The 22,069-nt window shown below is 34.8% G+C and overlaps 1 protein-coding gene across 11 annotated transcripts in view; it reads left to right on the top strand.

Annotated features, from left to right (window-relative positions):
* The window catches only part of LOC149552173 (putative RNA-dependent RNA polymerase 5), a 249,254-nt gene that overhangs the window by 171,257 nt on the left and 55,928 nt on the right, over positions 1-22,069 (top strand). For all 11 annotated transcript variants that reach the window (XM_089787677.1, XM_089787673.1, XM_089787675.1 and 8 more), the window contains one exon: positions 19,263-19,408. In XM_089787677.1, coding sequence (XP_089643803.1) covers positions 19,263-19,408 — 146 coding nt within the window. The remainder of the gene's footprint in view (positions 1-19,262; positions 19,409-22,069) is intronic.

Here is a 22,069-nt window from a genome sequence, read left to right as displayed (position 1 = left end):
CACCATTAGGTATTGGTTCCCAATACCTAGGATGGAAGACCTAATGGACTGTTTAGGGGAAGCAAGGTACTTCACCAAGACAGATCTCAAAAGTGGCTATCACCAAATTAGGATAATGGAAATGGATGAGTGAAAAACAAACTTCAAGACCACAAAAGGTCTATATGAATGGCTTGTAATGCAATTTGGCTTATCAAATGGTCCCTCTACTTTTATGAGGCTTATGAACGAGGTATTGAAAGACTACATTGGTAAGTTTTTTGTGTATTTAGAATCTAGATGACATATTGATTTTCAGTAAAACTAAGGGGGAGCATATTAAAATTTTGCAAATTGTTTTCAAGAAATTACATGGGTAAAAGCTAATGATAAATTTGGAGAAGTGTGACTTCATGAAGCAAGAGCTAGTGTATCTTGGGTTCATTTTGTCTCAAGGGAACCTCAAGATGAATCAAAGTAAAGTGGATGCCATCCTAAATTGGCCTACTTCCAAAGTTGCAACAAAGGTGAGAAATTTTCATGGCTTGGCCCAATATTACAGGAAGTTTATCAAACATTTCAGTGCTATTTGTGCTCCTATGTTAGACACTATGAAAGATGGAATGAAGACAAAGTTCCATTGGACTCCTCAAGCAAACAATGGGTTTGAAACACTCAAGAAGAGGATAGCTACTCAGCCCATTCTCATTCTACCTAGTTTTGACAAACTCTTCACAGTGGAGTGTGATGCTAGCAATGTGGATATTGAGGCAGTCCTAAGCCAAGAAGGGAGGCCAGTGACTTTTCGTAGTGAGAAGCTCAATTATGCAAAGAGGAAGTACTCTTCGTATGACTTAGAGTTATATACTCTAGTCCAAGCTCTAAGAAAGTAGAAGCATTGTTTTCTTCCAAAGGAGTTTGTGGTATATTCATATAATCAAGCCCTCGATTTCCTCAACTCCCAAGAGAAGCTCAGTAGCAAACATATGAAGTGGGTGGAATACCTACAAGCTTACACCTTTAACATCAAGCATAAGAAAGGAGTGTAGAACAAGGTAGCTGATGCTTTGAGTAGAAGACTCCTCATAGTACAAGAGGTTTAGTTGTAGGGCATTGGTATTGATAGCATCAAGGACCTATATGCTAATGATGAAGATTTTGCAGACATTTACAAGGTATGTAAGGAGTGCAAGAACAATTTTGATGGTGAATTTTCTGATTACACTTTGCAGAATGAGTTATTGTTTAAGGGGAGTCAGCTATGTGTTCCTAGGGGATTAATGAGGGAAAATTTGTTTCAAGAAAAACACAATGGAGCACTTAGTGGTCATTTTGGAGTCAATAAGACTCAAGAGTTCGTCACTAGATTCTACTTTTGGCCTAAAATGAGTAGGGATATCAAATAGTATGTTGAATGTTGTGTAATGTGTCAAAAATCAAAAGGCACATCTTTGAATGCAGGCCTTTATCCTTCCAATCCCTAACATGCCATGGGAGTGCTTAAGTATGGACTTTGTGGTCGGCTTACCAAGGAGTAAGCAAGGGTTTGACAATATCTATGTTGTAGTGGACAGATTCAGTAAAATGGCACATTTTATCCCTTGCAAAACTGTCCATTATGCTTGCCATATTGTACATTTGTTCTTTAAGGAGGTGGTAAGAATCCATGGCTTACCTTTAAGTATAGTTTCAGATAGGGACACAAAGTTCATGAGACATGTCTGGAAAACCTTGTGGCATAAGCTAGGCACAAATCTGTCCTTTGGATCTGCCTATCATCCTCAGACAAATGGTCAAACTAAGGTAATAAATAGAAGTCTTGGCAACTTGCTAAGGTGTCTTACAAAGGAGTATGGACAAGTTTGGGATCAACTCATTGGGTAGGTTGAATATGCATAGAATGATATAGTCGACAGGTCAATTGGTAAAAGTCCATTTGAATTTGTTTATGTGTTGTATCCTAGAGGGGTGTTTGAACTAAGGGAGCTGAATTATGGTTCAAAAGGAAGTGGTTATGCTAAGGACTATGCTCATTCTATGAGGGAAGCCCATGAAACAGTGAGGAAGATCTTAATTGAAAATGTTGTGAAACTCAAGCATAGGGTGGATGATAGTAAAAGGGATGTACAATTCCAAGTTGGGGATCTTGTGATGGTTCATCTACAAAAAGAACGGTTGTAGAAGGTAGTGCTTCATAAGCTTTAGATGAGAAGGTTGGAACCTTGCATAATACTGGCCAAGTATGGCAACAATGCCTACAAGGTGGAGGTTCCTAAAGATATTCGGTTATCACCAATTTTCAATGTTGCTGATCTGGTTAGATACAAAGGGCCAACTCTAGATGTTGATTAGATACTGAAGGAAGTCATTCAAGATGTAGAAGACTTGACCTTAACACCTACACCACCTCAGATCGGCGAAAAGGTACTTTACTCAAGAGTTTATAAGAAAACTAGGACAAAGACTTATTAGGAACATCTTGTAAAGTGGCATGGCAAAGATGATGCGGTAATGATTTGGACTTAGTAGGATAAAAAATTAACTAAATCTCCACTTGGGATATTTCGTCAAACTGTTGGCATGCATCCTGAATGCTTTATATTTTCCCACAACTGAAAGAAAATCGTCTCTAGGGAGTACAACAATATGACAAAAGCTTTGCAAAACAATGCAAATTCGTAGGAAATAATAGTACCGGTTATACTATCCTTTGCTATAGTAGATTTTACACAATGATATATCTATTCTGAATCATAGAAAAATATAGATTGAATGTATTACAACTTGCTTTTTCATTACACCCTTAACACAAGCTTAAAACACAAATGGAGATAGATAAAGGACCTGGTCTTAGAGCACATGGAGTTGGAAATTTGTATTGCTGCTCACGACCTATGTCAAAATAGTCTCAGTTTTGGAACTACAAACTTTTGAATATTTCCGCATGCCTGCTAGTCACTGTGCCAGTCCTGGTATTATATCCCAAACCTGCAACTCCTTAGTGAATGCTATGCCCTTATCTTGACTAGAGTTCTGTACTTACCCTGCCGTCCTTATTACTTCCGGTTGACTAAGTTTGGTACAGACCCAATAATGACGTTGAGGTACTCTTGTTGGAACCCAACTATGCTGCGTTGCCGTACCAACGTCTATTCTCAGCCACCTTGTGTGAGTGCGTTCCTTTCACTGATGTGTTACAAGATATTCGGTTAGCTGTCAAGGCTTTGGCACTTCCATAAGTTTCTAGACTTTTGCATATTAGTTCTGATATTACTACCGCTAGTTAATACTAGGGTGGGCTCTTCTATTCACGACTCTCTATAATGAGTGATTGAACTCTCGTTTCTTAATGCCGTTATTTTGTACTCGACTACTGTCGTATGGTAGTTAGGAAACAACATTGACAATGTATAATTGAAAACAAGAGAATGTTACTTACTTTGATGATTTACTTCTGCAGTAGACTGAATTGCTTCCTTGCCTAGCGTCCCATCTTAGGTCAAATTGATGGTGTCCTATATGTTATGACACTCTATTCTTTTGTCTAACGCCAGCTTCCATTAACTGTCCAAGTTTCTTAATGCCGTTATCTTGTACTCGACTACTGTCGTATGGTAGTTAGGAAACAACATTGACAGTGTATAACTGAAAACAAGAGAATGTTACTTACTTTGATGATTTACTTCTACAGTAGACTGAATTGCTTCCCTGCCTAGCGTCCCATCTTAGGTCAAATTGATGGTGTCCTATATGTTATGATGCTCTATTCTTTTGTCTAACTCCAGCTTCCATTAACTGTACAAGTCTCAAAATAAGTCATATTTAGCTCTGCAAATACAATGTGAGTTATTAGGTTTGCATCTAGTCTCACTGTTCTTTTGTAAGGGGTTTCATCCTTAGGAGAAATCCAGTCACCTTTAAGCAACCATTAGGATTTGAAGAAACATCATATATTCATTGTGTCAATCCCAAGGAAAAAGCTTTCTTAAACAACCTCAAAGTGTGGGGAGATACAAACATATTAGCAATGTGGGATAAAAGACTATTTTGTCTTTTAGTGACTTAAGTCATTTTGTCCTAAAGTGACTTTAAATAATAAGGTACTTTATATTTCAATAAAATAAAATAAAGTGACTAAAACCTTAGGATTTCCCATTTAAATCTCCTCAATTGAAACCCAAACTCTTCTGACTGGCTGGCATCCTAAATTAGTTTGCCATCCTCTCAAAGGTAATTTGGAGTTATAGTCCAAAAACCAAGTTTGGAGGCCTAATTCTAATAGGCCTAATTGGTGTAGTTTTGCTTAATTTGAAGGAATTGATACAAAAACCTATGGATCTTGAGACCAAAAGCATAGTAAAAGTCCAAAATCCCTCAAGTTGAAGCCCTCACTCCATGTTGAAGGTGGAATGATCATGTTTGATGAAATTGAGAGTTTGGAGGACAGATTGAAATGTGTTGATGATGGACGCAAGTTGTAAAAACATTGGTGTAACTTGATAGGGAAATGTGAAAGATAAGATAGCAATCCTGTTGGGGTTAGGGTGACAAAAGGGAAACCCTAGTAGGCTGGGAAAGAAGCCTAGGTGAGTCCTTAGTGAAGAAAAGGGCTTGAAGCAGTTCAGTTACATCAGGCTCTAAGTCCGGTTTTAATCTAATCTTTACTATTGGGGCTCACAGATGTCTAGAAGTAAAGAGTTTTAACTAGTTTTGTGAATTAAGAAGGTAATATAAGTTACAGTGAAAGCTCCTAGTCTACGTACAATCAAAGTTGTTTGTAGTCAAAGCTTTGAATCCGATTGTTTCTTAACTCTTTTATGCTTAATTATTTAGATCAAACAATAATAACATGAATCAAAGAAGACAAATGCAAATCACAGTCAAAGCTTCCAATTCACACTAATCACAATTGCACTCAATCAAAGTTTTGTTCTAATTGTTTCTTTGTATTCACTTTTTATCCAAAATCGTACTAAACAATCTAAGTTATGCTTCCATAATTTCTTTAGAGCTTTCTTACATACAATAAAAGATGATTTTTACAATGAGGATGTAATCCTTTATATATGCAAAGGAGTTGACAAAAATGAGGAAAAGGCGGGAGCAAGTCAACCAACTTTGACCTTTTCTATCTAAACGATAGAAATTATTGGATTACATGTCATGAGGACATGTAAATTGAATTACACGTAATTACATAATTTCATGTAATTCATCCTCTCCAATCTACAAAAATGAAAAAAGAAAGGAAGCAGAAAACGATGAAACAACCCTATGGATTGTTCTTTAGTTCCTTGAATTGGATGATGACATCAGACACTGGAGGAAGATCTGAGATTTCCATTGTCTTTGATATAGCTTCTATTCTGACTGTATCGACATATGTTGATTTCACAATTCTGCACTTTGCTGCGAGAGAATTGTGTAGGTGTTTTGCTAATGATTTGTAGAAAGCGAACCTATTCATTGTGTATGATCCAAACTCTTTGGAATCTAGATAAGCATTAACTTTGACTGTATATTCAGAAGTCATCTTGTCCATTGTGACCAAGTTGTCATGTTTAGTGATGTAGACCTCTTTCTGCCTTTCAACTTAAACTTGAGTGATTTATGTATAAACCCCAATTGGTTCCTAATTGGCGAACTGATATTGTTTGTGTGTTTTCTTTTTTAGAGTTGATACTCTATGTATACTTTGACAGAATTATTGATGCCAATAAACAATGTTTCTAAATTTTTAATGACCCTTTTTCTGTATGGGCTTATTAATCCTCCGATCTCATATTAATTTGTATGATATCATCTTTAATGTTTGAAATTCTATATATATATATATATATATATATATATATATATATTCGGTATTACATAGAGACATGTCTATTCATAATATAATAATTATATTATATTAAGAATTATATATATATTAAATATATTAGTTATATAAGTTTAATAACATATATTATATTGATCATTATTAATAGTATTACTTGTTATAAATATTATATCATATTGTATTATTAATATATATTATATCGATTAGTCTATTAATCAATTTATTATTATTATCATTAGATATTAATATTATATATATATTCAAATGTGAATACATTATAATCTTCTTTGGTTTCATAATGTAATTATAATATGTATTATTATCTATTTATTATTATTCTTAATTATTATCATTATATAATATGTTATTCAAATATTCATATATCCTTAAATTTGGAGTCATGACAAAATTCTTTCGTTTTTATGTAATTTTCAGAGGATATAAGAGTGCAAAGGAGATACTAACAACACAACTCCTGAATTACTTATAATTTTAAAGGAGAAAGGAAAGACATTTAACATGAACCAAACTCCAATATTTATTCAATAATGAAAGCTGATTTCTTCGGTAACATAATCCTTTGCATTGCCGGCTGAAAGGAGAACCCAAAATATATACTAGAGGTAGCTTCTTAACACAACACTCCCCATTCCCATCTTCAACACAAGCCAAAAACACCTTCGCACCAGTCCAGTAACAATTTGTATTGCTCCTAATGCAGGTCACAAGCAGAATATTAATAATGTCCAACCTCAATGGAGATCACAAATTACACAAGCTAGCCGCAGGTTAAATCCAAAGTGCCAGGTCTATTGTAGATACTTACCCAACCCAATTTTATTTTCAGCAATCTGCCAACTTGTAGATATGGCATCCAGATTGATATGAAACCCACACGCAACACCAATATTGAAAACAACAGTCACATATGTGCCCAATTGGATTTTAATTCAATTACTAATTCTGTAACAAAAATTCAGTCAACTTCCTTCAGAAGTCTCCTTAGCCACAGTGATCATAGTAGGAGAATCCAACAAAATATCAAATCCACTATACTTCAACAATGGAATGAAAACACTTCTTGGATACAGTGATGAAAAGTAGAGAAGTAGGGCAAACTTAACTATACCTCAGCAACTAAATTGCAAAAAGATTTTCCAAACCCTTATACATCAGCAAGGGCATACAATTCAGAACCCAGGAAAATGCTACAAAGGCACAAATTCAAATATATAATCCAGCATGCCTTTCCAAATAAATGAGCTCTTATTTATAAGCTTTTCGTTGGCCAAAGTTTCCTTAAAATTCCACTTCAAAAATTGTGGAAGTTTCCCAAAAGAACTCAACACTAGATACTTTCCAACTCGCTGTCTAGAAACATCTCTTAAAGTCATTATTATAATAATATAAACATTATTATAATAATGCAACTCAATAAAAATAAGAGCTCATGCAATTATTACTTTATTAATTGTAGGTGACAACCAACTGCTGAAGACACCCACTACACTGCCAAAAATAGCAACTGCCAAAAAATAGACTTATTAAAAATAGTAAGTCTACAACTGAGACCCCCAAAATACCATGGAAGCTCACGAGGGTCACTATGATGAGCTAACTCCATCCACTATATTAACTTGCCAAAATCGGGGACATTACAATTTAGCTAGAACAGAGGAAGATGCACCATTTTTGCTGGAAATTTCCACCTAAGATGTCCTTCCAACTGGTCCAAAACTATCATAGTCTACCTTGAGCTTAGGATGCACACTCTTGAGACCTTTGATCTTCAACCATTTGTTGGTATTTGCCAGGATGGATTGTAATCTATCAAAGATAGAAACACCTTTTTCTGCTACCAATGTATGGGAAAAGGGCACCGCTTGTCAAAACTAGCCTGATGATATTCTGGATCAAGAATGTTGCCATCATCTTCAATTTGAAGATTGAGTGGAATTTCAACCATGTTAAAGTCAATGATATACTGCAACGTGAACCTACAATAATCAATCTTCATGATATCCAGCTTCGTACGTAAGTCAATCCATATGTCCTCTAAGCAATGGACATGGGTGAATGCTCTTTTGATCCTAGAATGCATTCCTTGGTAGTCAAAATCATACCTATCTTTAACCTTCCTCCCGAACCATGTACGTACGTCTGTTGCATGGTGCTAGATTGAGAAGTGGTGCTAGGTTGTGTGGGACAAGAATTTAATAATGTCGTCTTTAATTGAGGCATGGTGTGGAGGTCTTGAATTTTGACCGACACCTCCATTTGTAACATCTGCCGTAGTATATTGTTTTCTGCTTTTGTGTGCCCCAAAGTGCGCACTCTCTTCTACATACCCTTTCTTACTTTCATGGTTTTCTCTAATTCTTTGCATCTCGTACTCTCTGCTTCTTGATATAGGGATCACGATACACCATTTGTTTCACTTAGTTTTAGGTGACGACAAGTACCTTTACTTCTTCGATGTTGACAAAATTCACATAAGGTTTAAGATGGTTTCTTCGTGATCCTTGAGGCTGCACCATCGACACAACTTTTATGGTGTGTCATCCTTTTGGTAATCTCGGGCGAAGTGGTTCCACTGGTTGCATGCTCATTACTGTATCATTGGTCACGCCTTAAAATTGTATTGTATTTGGGTTCTGTTATTGTTACCTCATCTCCCTCCACGCTCTTTGTTTCAAAACCTAACGGATGATGCATTATTTTTTTGTTGGTTATGGTTAGCTATGCCAAAGGTAGACATTGGTTCATGTGTGAACAATAGTCGTTGTCACCTCGTCTTCATATTGTACGGGCACTTCTTAATGGAATGACCCATCCCTTGGCAAATGTCGCAAAATGATTTCTTTGGGCATAGCCCCTTTGTGTACACGCTCTTGTTGCACTCCGTGCACCACATCTCTCGATCACTTCATTCGGTGCTCACCTTCATTTTTAAAAATTCCCTAATCATCCTTTCCGTGTCCTTCTGGAGAGCTTTTACCTTCTTATTGGATTCATCGTCACTACTTGGCTTTCTAGATGATTCACCACATCCCGATGAGGACTTTCTTTTTTTCTCTTTCTTTGATGTCTTGTCTTCACTCTGAGGGTTAATGGCTCTGTCATAAGCATCTGCATACAACTTAGGTGATACTATTTTCATCTTCTTCTGGAGGGAGGCATTTAATCTCTCAACAAACCATCTCTTCTTTAAAATGTCGACAAGCTGAGTTACCATCCTCGCAAGCAATCCTTAAGCCTTAGATTATATGCTCTTATTGTTTCTTTGTTTCATTGCTTCGAGCTATATACTTTTGCTACTATTTCGTTGTCATCTTGAAGAAATCTGAATTTTGCTTGGAGTTCCTTAGATTGTCCAATGTATTTATGTTCAACTGGTTCATATTGGAGTACCAATCAAGGGCCACTCCCCGTACGATTGCTAGGAATTGTTGGACCCACTAATCTTTATTGGTAACTTTGTTTGTTGTCCAGATAGTTTTGCATGTCTGACAGTTTGTCACGGGATCCTCCTTGCGGTCGCTAGTGAACTTAAGTTATTTCTATTTTTGGGATATGTTTCTGTTCCCGTAGGTTGTTTGTCGTGAAATGTTTTGGTTGGAGCATGACATATTGTTTTGACTATTGGTGCCTCCTGCTAGTTGTGCTTTCGAATTGGTTGGGTTGGATCTAGATTGGTTGCTTTGACAACTGTGCGGTGTCCCTTCAACACTCCTTACCCCAATGTCCTCGACTTCCCTCTCTTCTTCTCTTTCTTCCTTGCAGGGTTCCCTTACCTCATTCTTGCCTCAGATTTCCTCTCGAAGAAATCTGAATTTTGCTTGGAGTTCCTTCCGTGGATTGTCCAATGTATTTATGTTCAATTGGTTCATATTAAAGTACCAATCAATGACCACTTCCCATATGATTGCTAGGAATCGTTGGACCCACTCATCTTTTTTGGTAACTCTGTTTGTCGTCTAGATAGTTTTGCATGTCTGACATTTTGTCACGGTATCCTCCTTCCGATAGCTAGTGAACTTTAGTTATTTATGTTGTTGGGACATATTTTTATTCCTTTAGGTTGTTTGTTGCAAAATGTTTTGATTGGAGCGTGACATACTGTTTTGACTATTGGTACCTCCTGCTAGTTGTGCTCTCAAATTTGTTGGGTTGGGTTGGATCTTGATCAGTTTCTTTGACAACTATGTGGTGTCCCTTCAACACTCCTTACCCCAATGTCCTCAACTTCCTTCTCTTCTTCTCTTCCTTCCTTCTAGGTCTCCCTTACCTCATGCCTGCCTCAGGTTTCCTCTGTCTGTGGTGTGCGAGATAGGTTCATAAATTCTTCTCATGATCCCTAATAAATTTTTTCCTTTCTCGTGTCTTAAGTAATTCTTCACCACTTCTTACATGTCGGTGTTTTGGTGAATGGTAGCGGTCTCCTTGGATTGTTGCACCTCCCATAACACCCCCGTGGTCACCTTCCGTGACACCTATGTTGTCCCCATTAGGCAACCCTTTGTCTAGTTGTCCCTCGATGAGTTTCCTTAACCTCCATCTGCGTTCTACTTGCGGTGTGAGGAGTAGAACTTCGTGTGTGGATTCCAAGGGATTCAATTTTTCCTTGTTATTCCTATCTACATTCAATAAATTGGGCATCAATTCTCTAACAAAACATCATTTTTAAACCGAACAATTGTTTTTTATGATTAATTCATGTTTCCGAAGAAGATGGGTCAAATGCGTGACCTTGTCATTACAGATTTATAGCGTCCATTTTATTTTCCCTTCTTAAGGGTTTATAGTTTGTGGATTTGCCTTTGTCGGTTTCCGTTACGTTCTTCTTGTTGAATAATAGGGATTGTTTTCTGCAAATGTAACAACACTACCATTGTTATTGGTGTGTTCCAAATGCAGATCCCAATCACTTATTAATATAAGAGTAGGAAACATGATAAGTAGGAGATAATTTCCACAGCAAGTCAAATTGTGATATTGCTATAAGGATTTAACTGTGTGATTTTTGAGTCAAACTCATTGACCCATGTTTCATGAGTAGTGATTCAACATGAATCCATCTCTCATGAGAATAAATGGAACACTTAGCACTCATTGGATCTAGGTGATGCTCATAAGGGTGAAGCACCGGGACTTCCTGGGAGGTCACCCATCCTAGTACTACTCCAGCCTGAGTGCGCTTAACTACGGAGTTTCCTCCATGGTTAAACCCAAAGCTTGCAACCCCATTTGCAAAACCTTCACCAAGTGTTGTGCCTAATGAACCATTCATTAGAAAGCCCCTTAAGCTCATCAATTGATAAGTAAGAGATAATTTCCACAGCAAGTCAAATTGTGATATTGCTATCAGGATTTAACTATGTGATTTTTGAGTCAAACTCATTGACCCATGTTTCATGAGTAGTGATTCAACATGAATCCATTGAGTCACCTTTCATTGAATATCATTTTCTGCAAATGTAATAACACTGCCATTGTTATTGTTGTGTTCCAAATGCAGATCCCAATCTCTTATAAAGATTAGAGTATGAGACATGTCTCTATGATTAATCATTATTAGCTAATAAATATTAACAATATAAATCACAATATAACATATGTATTATATATAATATATGTGTATAATATATAATATATTTATAATATTGTATATATGTAGTATTATTATAATATATATATATATATATATATATATATATATATATATATATATATATATATCAACATTTTATGTTACGATTAAATCAATCTGACTGTAGCTATAATTTTAACACTTCCTCTTAGCTAGGGAGAATTTGTTATGGAACTCAAGCATATGGAGATATATTATCCCAATGTGATATTCCTGGAATGACATAGTTACGAATATCAACATAAATCCATTAACACACACATATATATTAACATATATTGCATATGGAATTCACTTCAATTCACTATGAGGCTAAATTCCTCAACAATTTTTCCTCTCAGCTGTTATTTTCTGCAAAATTGCACAGGATTTATGGTCAACATTGATCTTGCTCGATTCCCTCCCTTCGGTTCATTTGAGTGAGGGATGTTTCTGTTAACAGACAGGGTAGGTGATGTAATAACCTATGTGCAATGTGACTTATGTTCAACGCGTCCCATATGGTATCTTCGACAACTTCTTCCCATGCAACCTACCTTCGTACAAAGGCTACCTGAAACAAAATGTAAAAATTTGTGGTTAGGGCATGTTTACCTTTGAAGAGCTCATTAATTCCATCGTTCTTGGTGATGATATCCATGTTATTAGGAAGTCCCATTTATCCACCATGTTCCATGACCTTTATTACTTCCCAGATTTGGTAAGCAACGACACCAAATGTTTACCATCAATGGGTAGACTAGTTTCAGTACATGCTATATAAGTAATGGAAAAGGATAACACATAACCAAATGTAACAAAATGTTTAGGATACCATGTTGCTTATTCCATTAACTTCTTCTCAAGTACATGATATGATTGTACATCCAAATGTAATGACAGAAAACTAATACGATATCTTTCTCGTTCATGACAACATACAAATTTTAGTTGAAGTGTTGCAACTTGACTGTCATGTCATATTGTCTTCAGTAATAGGTGCCTTCGTAACATATAATTAATTATTCCTGAAACATATTGTCCTCAACAACAACATCTATCCTAGGAAATATGCCATAAATGTTGAGGGCTATCAATAAACTTTTACTGCAGGAAGGCATATTATGAAATGTTGGTAAAATACGTTGATGACTGCAAGGTTTGTTTAAGAATAAGTTTATTATATGATGATGTAGATATAACAATTATGGAGTGAGATAAATAAGATAAGGGAGATAAGAGGAAAACTTAGTTTTGCACTTGGAATAAAAAATGGTGAGATCACTATTGGAATATAATTGAAATACTAAGATTCATTGAACAAAAATTCAGATTAGTGCAGTATATCAAGACTCCAAACATTCAATCAATATCTATCCAAAGAAATTTGGGAATAATAATAAGTAGTACACACACATGTACACGGAGTCACACTTGTGAACACATTTACCTTTACTTGAACATTTATGCACACATTCAAACACACATGATTGGACACTTTGACACACTCACATCTATGCTTCTGTTCATACAAAGCGAAGGCAAACCTATTGCTGATCATTAATCATCTTGAGCTGTAGATGCGTCAATATGTTTGACACACATACAAACATATGCACATGCACGCATAGACACACACACAAACACACACTCTGACACAATACATAGATTTTTCTTTTCTCTTGATTGCATTGGCTTGCTTTCGATCTTCACCTTGGAAATTGTTCCAGCATTGTAAGACATTTTAAATTTATTAGCTAGTGTTTTGTCGTTATAAATAAACAAAAAAAGCTATGTTTTATAGATATATGACCTGGATATGCAAAATAAAAATGAAGTTCGTTCTTTTTTGCTGTCTGTCTGAACTTGCTTTCGATCTTCACCTTGGAAATTGTTCCAACTTCGTAAGGCATTTTGACCTTGTAGAAACTTCTTGAGGAATCTTCCTCAATCGTAATATCTAATGTTGTGGTGAAGCATACCATTGTTTATTATCAAGGCTTAACAAAATATGTCTTGCCTTCATGCCCCTCCTAAAGTTTAGACCACATGCACTATGTCCAAAGTAATCATTCCTTGATACCATCAAGAGATGAAGAAGGCAACTGCAAATAAGAACAACTACATGCAAAACATATTATGTTTTATCAACATATGTGAACAAAAAAAGTATGTTTTATAGATATATGCCATGGTTATGCAAAATGAACATGAAGTTCTTTCTTTTGTCTTGATCGTTTTGGCTCACTTTTGATTTTCACCTTGGTAATTATTCCAGCTTCATAAGGCATTTTGACCTTTAGTAACTTCTTGAGGAATCTTCCTCAATCATATTATCTAATTTTGTAGTTTGTATTATCAAAGCAAAACAAAATGAGTTTTGCCTACTTGATCCTGCTAAAATTTAGATCACAATCATTTATGTCCACATAAAACTAGACATCTTAAGTCTTCTAGTTCCAACCATAATATGGTTATGAAAAATAAGAATAAAGCAATCATTTCTTGATACCATCAAGGGATGAAGAAGGCAAAACATTAAGAGCAAGTGCATGCAAAACAAGTAATGTTTTGTCAACATATGTAAACAGAACATACCATGGTGTATAGACATACGTCATGGGTATGCGAAATGAAAATGAAGTTCTTTCTTTTCTCTTTACCGTGTTGGCTCATTTTCGATTTTCACCTTGGAAATTTGTCGACTTCATAAGGCATTTCTAACTTGTAAAAAGTTCTTGAGAAATCTTCCTCAAACATATTATCTAGTGTTGTGGTGATTCATACCATTGTCTATTTTCAAAGCAAAACATAATACTCTTTTCCTTATTGCCCCTCCTAAAGTTTAGACCACATCCATTACGTCCAAAGTAATCATTCCTTGAATCCATCAAGGGATGAAGAAGGCAACTGGAAATAAGAGCAACTGCATATAAAGCATATTATGTTTTGTCAACATATGTAAACAAAAAAAGGTGTGTCTTATAGACATATGCCTTGGTTATGCAAAATGAAAGTGAAGTTCTTTCTTTTCTCCTGATCGTTTTGGCTCACTTGCGATCTTCACCTTGGCAATTATTCCAGCTTCATAAGGCATTTCAACCTTTAGTAACTTCTTGAGGAATCGTCCTCAAATATATTATCTAATGTTCTGGTTTGTATAATCATAGCAAAAGAAAATATGTCTTTCCTGCTTGCCCTTCCTAAAATTTAGACCACATCCATTATGTCCACATAAAACTTGACATCTTTAGTCTTCTAGTTCCGACCATAATATGGTAATGAAAAATAAGAATAAAGAAAAGTAATCATTCGTTAATAGCATCAAGGGATGAAGGCAAAACATTAAGAGCAATTGCATTCAAAACAAGTAATGTTTTGTCAACATGTGTTTGCAAAACAGAGCATGGTTTATAGACATATTGTGGGTATGGAAAATGAAAATGAAGTTCTTTCTTTCGTCCTTACTATGTTGGCTCATTTTTTATCTTCATCTTGGAAATCGTTTCAGCTTCATAAGGCATTTCTAACTTGTAGAAAGTTCTAGAGGAATCTTCCTCAAACATATTATCTAATGTTTTGGTTATTCATACCATTGTCTACTATCAAAGAAAAACAAAATACATTTTGCCTTATTGCGCCCCCTGAAGTTTAGACCACATTCATTATGTACCCATAAATCTTAACAGCTTTAGTCTTCTTAGTTCCAACAATATTATAGTGATGCAAAATGAAAATAAAGCAATCATTTCTTGATCCCATCAAGGGATGAAAAAAGAATCGCATCATCATGGAGGTTAACTATAAATTAGAGAAGTTGCATTGACAACATTTCTTGTTTTGTCAACAAATGGAACAAAACATATAACCTATGTTATGCAGTATGAAAATGAAATCCTTTCTTCTCTCTTGACTGTCTTGGCCCGCTTTTGATCTTCACTGCGGAAATTGTTCCAACTTCATGAGGCATTTCAAACATATTGTCTAGTGTTTTGTTGACATAAATGAACAAAACATAAATGAACAAAACAGACTATGTTTTATAGGCATATGACCTAGACATGCAAAATAAAAATGAAGTTCTTTTTTTTCTCCTAATTGTGTCAGCTCGCTTTTAATCTTCACCTTGGAAATTGTTCTAGCTTCATAAGGCATTTCGACCTTGTAGAAACTTTTTGAGGAATCTTCCTAAAATGTATTATCTAATGCTGTGGCAAATCATAACATTGTCTATTATTAAAGAAAAAGAAAATATGTTTTTCCTTCATGCCCCTCCTAAAGTCTAGACCACATCCATTACGTCCAAAGTAATCATTTGTTGCTAGCATCAATAGATGAAGGAGGCAACTGCAAATAAGAGCAATTGTGTGCAAAAAAGGAATGTTTCGTCAACATATGTGAACAAAAAAAAACTATGTTTCATATACGTATGCCTTGGTTTGCAAAATAAAAATGAAGCTTCTTCTTTTCTCATGACGGTTTAAGCTCGCTTTCAATTTTCACCTCTGAAATTGTTCTAGCTTCATAAGGCATTTTGACCTTTTAGAAACTTGTTGAGGAACTTCCTGAAACGTACAATCTACTGTTGTGGTGTCTATTGGCGAAGCAAAAAAAAATATGTTTTGCCTTCTTGCCCCTCCTAAAGTTAGATCACATCCATTACTTCCACATGAAACTGGAGATCTTTAGTCCTCTTAGTCCCGACCATAATATCATTATGCAAAATGAAAATAAGGCATGGTAATCATTGCTTGATACCATCAAGGAATGAAGTAGGCAACTGCAAATAAGAGCAATTGTGTGCCAAACAAATAATGTTTTGTCAATTTATCTGATTAAAACAAACTATGTTATGCCTGAATTATACAAAATGAAAATCAAGTTTTTTCTTTTCTACTGACCGTGTTGGCTTGTTTTTTATCTTAATGTTGGAAATTGTTCCAACTTCATTAGGCATTTTGACCTTGTAGAAATTTCTTGAGGAATCTTCCTCAAACGTATTATTTAATGTTGTGGTGATTCATACCATTGTCTATTATCAAAGAAAAACAAAATATGTTTTGCCTTATTGCCCCTTCTAAAGCTTAGATCACATCAATTAGATCCCCATAAAATTGGAGATCTTTTGTCTTTTTAGTTCTGACCATATTATGGTTATGCAAAATGAAAATAAAGCAATCATTCCTTGATACCATAAGAAATGAAGAAGGCAACTACAACTAACAGCAACTGCATACAAAACAAGTAATGTTTTGTCAACTTATGTGAATTAAACAAACTAAGTTTTATAGGCATTAACCTTGGCTATGCAAACTGAAAATGAAGTTCTTTCTTCTCTCCTCATCATGTTGGATCCTTTTCGATCTTCAGCTTGGTATTTGTTCCAGCTTCATAAGGCATTTCAACCATAAGAAACTTTTGTAGGAATCTTCCTCAAACATATTATCTACGGTTGTGGTGTCTATTATCAAAGCAAAAAAAAAATGTTTTGCCTTCTCGCTCTTCCAAAAGTTTAGACCACATCTATTTCGTCCACATTAAATTGGACCTCTTTAGTATTCTTAGTTCTGACCATAATATGCTTACACAAAATGAAAATAAGGCCAAGTAATCATTCCTTGATGCCATCAAGAGATGAAGAAGGTAACTGCAAATAAGAGCAACTGCGTGCAAAACAAGTAGTGTTTTGTCAATATTTGTGAACAAAAAAATGCTTTATAGACATATCCCTTTGTCATGCAAAATGAAAATGAAGCTCTTTCTTTTCTCCTAACCGTGCCAGCTTGCTTTCGATCTTCACCTTGGAAATTTTTCTAGCTTCACAAGGCATTTTTATCCTGTACAAACTTCTTGAGCAATCTTCCTCAAATGTTTTATCTAATGTTGTGGTGAATCATAGCATTGTCTATTATGAAAGCAAAATAAAATATGTTTTTCCCTGTTGCCCCTCCTAATGTTTAGACCACATCCATTATGTCCACATAAAATGGGACATGTTTAGTCTTCTTAGTTCCGACCATAATATGGTTATGAAAAATGAAAATAAAGAAAAATAATCATTCTGTGATACCAGCAAGGAGTGAAGAAGGAAACTGCAAATAAGAGCAACTGTGTGTGAAACAAGTAGTATTTTGTCAAGAAAACAAACTATATGTTTTATATATATGCCCTGATCATGCAAAATAAAAATGAAGTTCTTTCTTTTCTCCTTACTGTATCATCTCGCTTTCGATCCTTACCTTGGAAATTGTTTGTGCTTGATAAGGCATTTCGATCTTGTAGAAACTTCTTGAGGAATCTTCCTCTAACATATTATCTAATGTTGTGGTGACTCGTAGCATTGTCTATTATCAAGAAAAAAAAAAAAACGTTTTTCCTTATTGCCCCTCCTAAAGTTTAGACCACATCCATTACGTCCACATAAATCTGGACATCTTTAGTCTTCTTAGTTTTGATCATAATATTGTTATGCAAAATGAAAATAAAGCAAGCATTCCTTGATACCATCAAGGGATGAAGAAGGCGACTGTAAATAATAGTAACTGCATGGAAAACATGTAATGCTTTGTCAACATAAGTGGACAAAAAAACTTTGGTTTATACGCATACACGTACACGTACAGACAGAAGCTACTACTGCTCACCAATTCTCTGAAATAATCCTTGTCCTGATCTGATTCAAATATTTAGTAGACACAAAACACATGAATCAAGCCTACGACTGATTGCAAATCCTGTTTAGTTCGTGACCCAATCAGATTGGTCCAATAGAATACAACTTTACTTCTTGGGGAGTAACAATTCTTCTATTAATTTGATTGGATGGCATGAAGATTGGCCACTACCTTATAGGTTATCTAAAAAAACACATTTATAATACCGTAAAATGAATTTCCCATTGGAACTTCATTTCTTATCCAAGGCAGTTTTTGTCACTGCAGCTATTAAAGTTGCATCCTGGCGACATTGGTAACTTGTGCAACCAATATAAGCTTTGAAAGCATGTCTTGAAATGCAATATATTGTGGAATGCCTATTGTCATGTACAATGTGGCTAGAGTCCTGCACAATAGAATGGTTTCATTGCAGACTGCTACAATTACCTTGTACGGCAAAATGTTCCTTGCATAACAGAATTGATTTGTGCAACAAGGTTGTTCTCTGGCAGGATATAGCTAATTGGTGTGACAGGATAGGCAGTGCCTTGCAGAACAATTCTGTCTTCTGCTGAACCTTTAAACCTACACAAAAGTAGCTGTACTAGAACAAATTATTCAAATCAATTTTGGAGTATGAGTTTATCAATTCTTACTCTAGTTAGAAAACAATCAGAAGATAAGTGAATATAAGACTTTGCGAAAGCTGTTTTAATTGAAACATAATACTCAAAAGGTTGTGTAGCAATGTACAATTCTAGGGTCCGTCATTCATCTCTTTGTGTTCAGTGCAAAAAATTGAAGTATTCTTTGTTGGAGAGTAGATAATGTTGCAAATATTATACGACCCTTTTGGATGTTCATATGATGATGGAACTAAATGCATAACTTAGCAAGGTTTCTTTTTGAAAATTCTTATTTAATATTTTCACATGTTCCCAACACTAATTTTTCTTATACATCTCCCATCTTCCAGAGTAATCATTTATCAAACAAGAAAGATTTATGCTAAAAGAGATTAAGATTCATCCCTAGTATCACTAGTGAAGTCCTACTTTTATGAATTGCTTTGAAATCGAATGAACTGTTGAAATATTCTGAGATTTATTTTATTAAGTGAAAAGAATTTTAGTAGACTTATTTTGCTGGTGTGTTCATGTAGCTTTTGGAACACTTTAAACCTGAAATGGTATGGGAAAGAACGTTACAAGAAGAGGGAAAACGACAACCAGGACCAAAAGATTTTTCATATGAGAAACTAGAAGAAAAGCTGATTGAAGAATATTTTGATCAATGCTTTGCACCAAGGTAAGCAATGTTTTGTGAGTTTAATAGGTTTTTTTTTTTTTTTTTTCGAATTAACAGTTGTTTATTTAATGTCTAGGGATAATGTTTGATGAATTAACAAAATAGCAGGACTTCATTGTATACGAATTCTGAAAGGACATTCTGCTCTTTGGTTTTAGATTTTAATTGGCGAATAAAAGGTCCTAAAACCCAAAATAATTATTCAAGATCACATTTACTTTATGATCTATTTTACAGGAATGGACAAGTTCCACCATGTTGATGCAATGATAGTTGAGACTAGGACGACCACAGAAGGGATTCCATGTTTATGTGCTTTTATAACTTTGTTGTTTGTTCAGTGTAATGTTGCTGTTTTGTAATCAGATTTAATAGTAATAAAAATAAAATAAAATTAATCATAATAAAATAAATTAAGAAATAAAGTATAATGTAACAAAAAGATATATATATATATATATATTGGTGTACTTACCACCAGCAAACAAAGATCAGTATAGATCAATTATGAGAATTTGTATCAATATTAAGCATACAAAGCTATATTGATATAAGTGATTGATTGATGGTGAATATGAGGATTGTCGAGATTGAGGAAGCAAAGCAATTGCTAAGACAGCTATTTACAGTGGTCTTAATATTAAGAGCATCATGTTATTGAAGGATGGCAAATTATTGATGATAAGATTACATGTGAGCAGTACAGGCAGGCTTACATAATGATATCAATCGATGTTTTCCTGAAGGGTAATGAGCATGAGTGGTGAAAGGTAGTTAATATCATATTGTTAGAAGAAAGTTATTTTAATATCAATGTGCTGATGTAGCACTTGAGATTTTGATATGGCCCCATGTTGTAATATTGTCCAATGCAAGAATAATATTAAATCCAGCTGTTACAGTTATAAGCTCCATCAAGTATTGACGAAGACTTAGTAAATACAAAATATCCTTAATAAAGGAAGAGGTGGCAATGATTGTCTGGTTGGCAACAGTTGATGGTAAGACAAATCACTTGATAAGTATCATTAAGATAATTAGAAAGTAGGGCTGTCTTGGACAGGCATGTTACATAGGAGATTCGGTGCATAAGTGATAATCATTGAGTGTTGTATATAACTTATCTATTAAAATGAAGTTGTGCGGTTGGTAAGGAAATGATGAATGGACATAGGTGTTAATTCTGTAACTTGTAATCCTACTGATTTGATAACAGACCTGTCTGATCTGTTCTTACATGACATAGATTGATCCAAAATCTTTACATTATCCTCTTAGGGATATCGGTGTCTATCCTTAGAATTAGTTTGGATGTAATTAAAACTCTTTTGTGTTAAGTCATATTTAAACTTGTTGTTTCTTGGAAAAGTCGCCGACTTCTATGATGAGTTAATGAATGTTTTTTAAGGGACATGTCCTTACAATGGGTATGGTTGAAGTCTAAGAGCACACAATAACACAAAATAGTCTGCTCCTTCGTCAATACTGCCCATAGACAACTTGCAGAAGAAAAGACAGTTTCAGAATTATATTTCTAATTTAATTCAAGACAATACTTTGAAGTTATTTGCAGCAAGCTACAAGGAGAGGAAGAAAGGTCGAATCTAATCTCCGATTCAGTCATAGAATTTGCAAAAACTTTACATGGTATTAGAGCTCTGGTAGTCGAACCTAGGCTCTGCAAAATTCGGTAATCAGACTTTAGATATATATCTAGCATCTATCTCTTATCTTCAATGGCATACACAATTAGACCTGAGGATAGGTTTGATGGGAAAAAGCACATTGATGCCTGGAAATTCAGAATCATGATGATTCTTGAAGAAAATGATGTAAAGCAATTTGTTGATAGAGCATCCAAACAACCTAATATTGAACCTCATAAAACTATATGGAGTAAAGGAAATAGAAAAGGCATTCAGATCATATTAGATGGAGTAAAGAATGATATTGTACCTATGCTAACAAAACATCAAACAACATTTGATATGATGAATGCATTACTAAATTCTTATGAGGTCAACAATGCAACTAGAGTTCTTGCATTAGAAAGGCAACTAAATCACATACAAATAAAGAAAGGAGAATCAATGAATTCTTTCTTCCTAAGGGTTGCCGGTATAAGAGATGAACTATTAAGTATAGGAACCATTATTAGTGACACGAAACTAATATTGATGGCTATAAATGGATTACTAGATTCGTGGGAAACTTTTGCACAAGGAATAAGTCCCAGAGATAAACTTCCTGACTTCAATAGACTTAAGGGGGATTGTCTTCAAGAAGAATCCAAAAATTTAAAGAAAGGAGGGGAACTGAAAACAAAAGAACTTCATGTTCTTAATACAAACTCCTATAAGGGCAAGAAGAAGAATTTCAAGAAGAAAAAGGGAAATCAAGAGAATGTCAAATCTAAGAAAGATCTATCCAAAATAAAGTATTTCAGATGTGAAAAATTTGCACACTACAGATCTAAATGTCCTGAGAATTGTAAACAAGTGAGTTGTACAAATGTTACTAGGGAAGAAGATTACTATGATCCCGAGAATAGTGTGTTGTATTCATCACTATCAAATGAAATCTCAAGTAAAGCATGGGTAATTGATAGTGGATCATCTAGAGATATAACAAGATACAAAAAAACACTAGACTCTATATCAG

The sequence above is a fragment of the Cupressus sempervirens genome, chromosome 6 (assembly GCF_028749045.1).
Source record: "Cupressus sempervirens isolate cs-2001-9-10 chromosome 6, ASM2874904v1, whole genome shotgun sequence".
Classification (NCBI taxonomy): Eukaryota; Viridiplantae; Streptophyta; class Pinopsida; order Cupressales; family Cupressaceae; genus Cupressus; species Cupressus sempervirens.
Note: the sequence above shows the minus strand (reverse complement) of the source record. Positions and strands in the feature narration are given on the sequence as shown.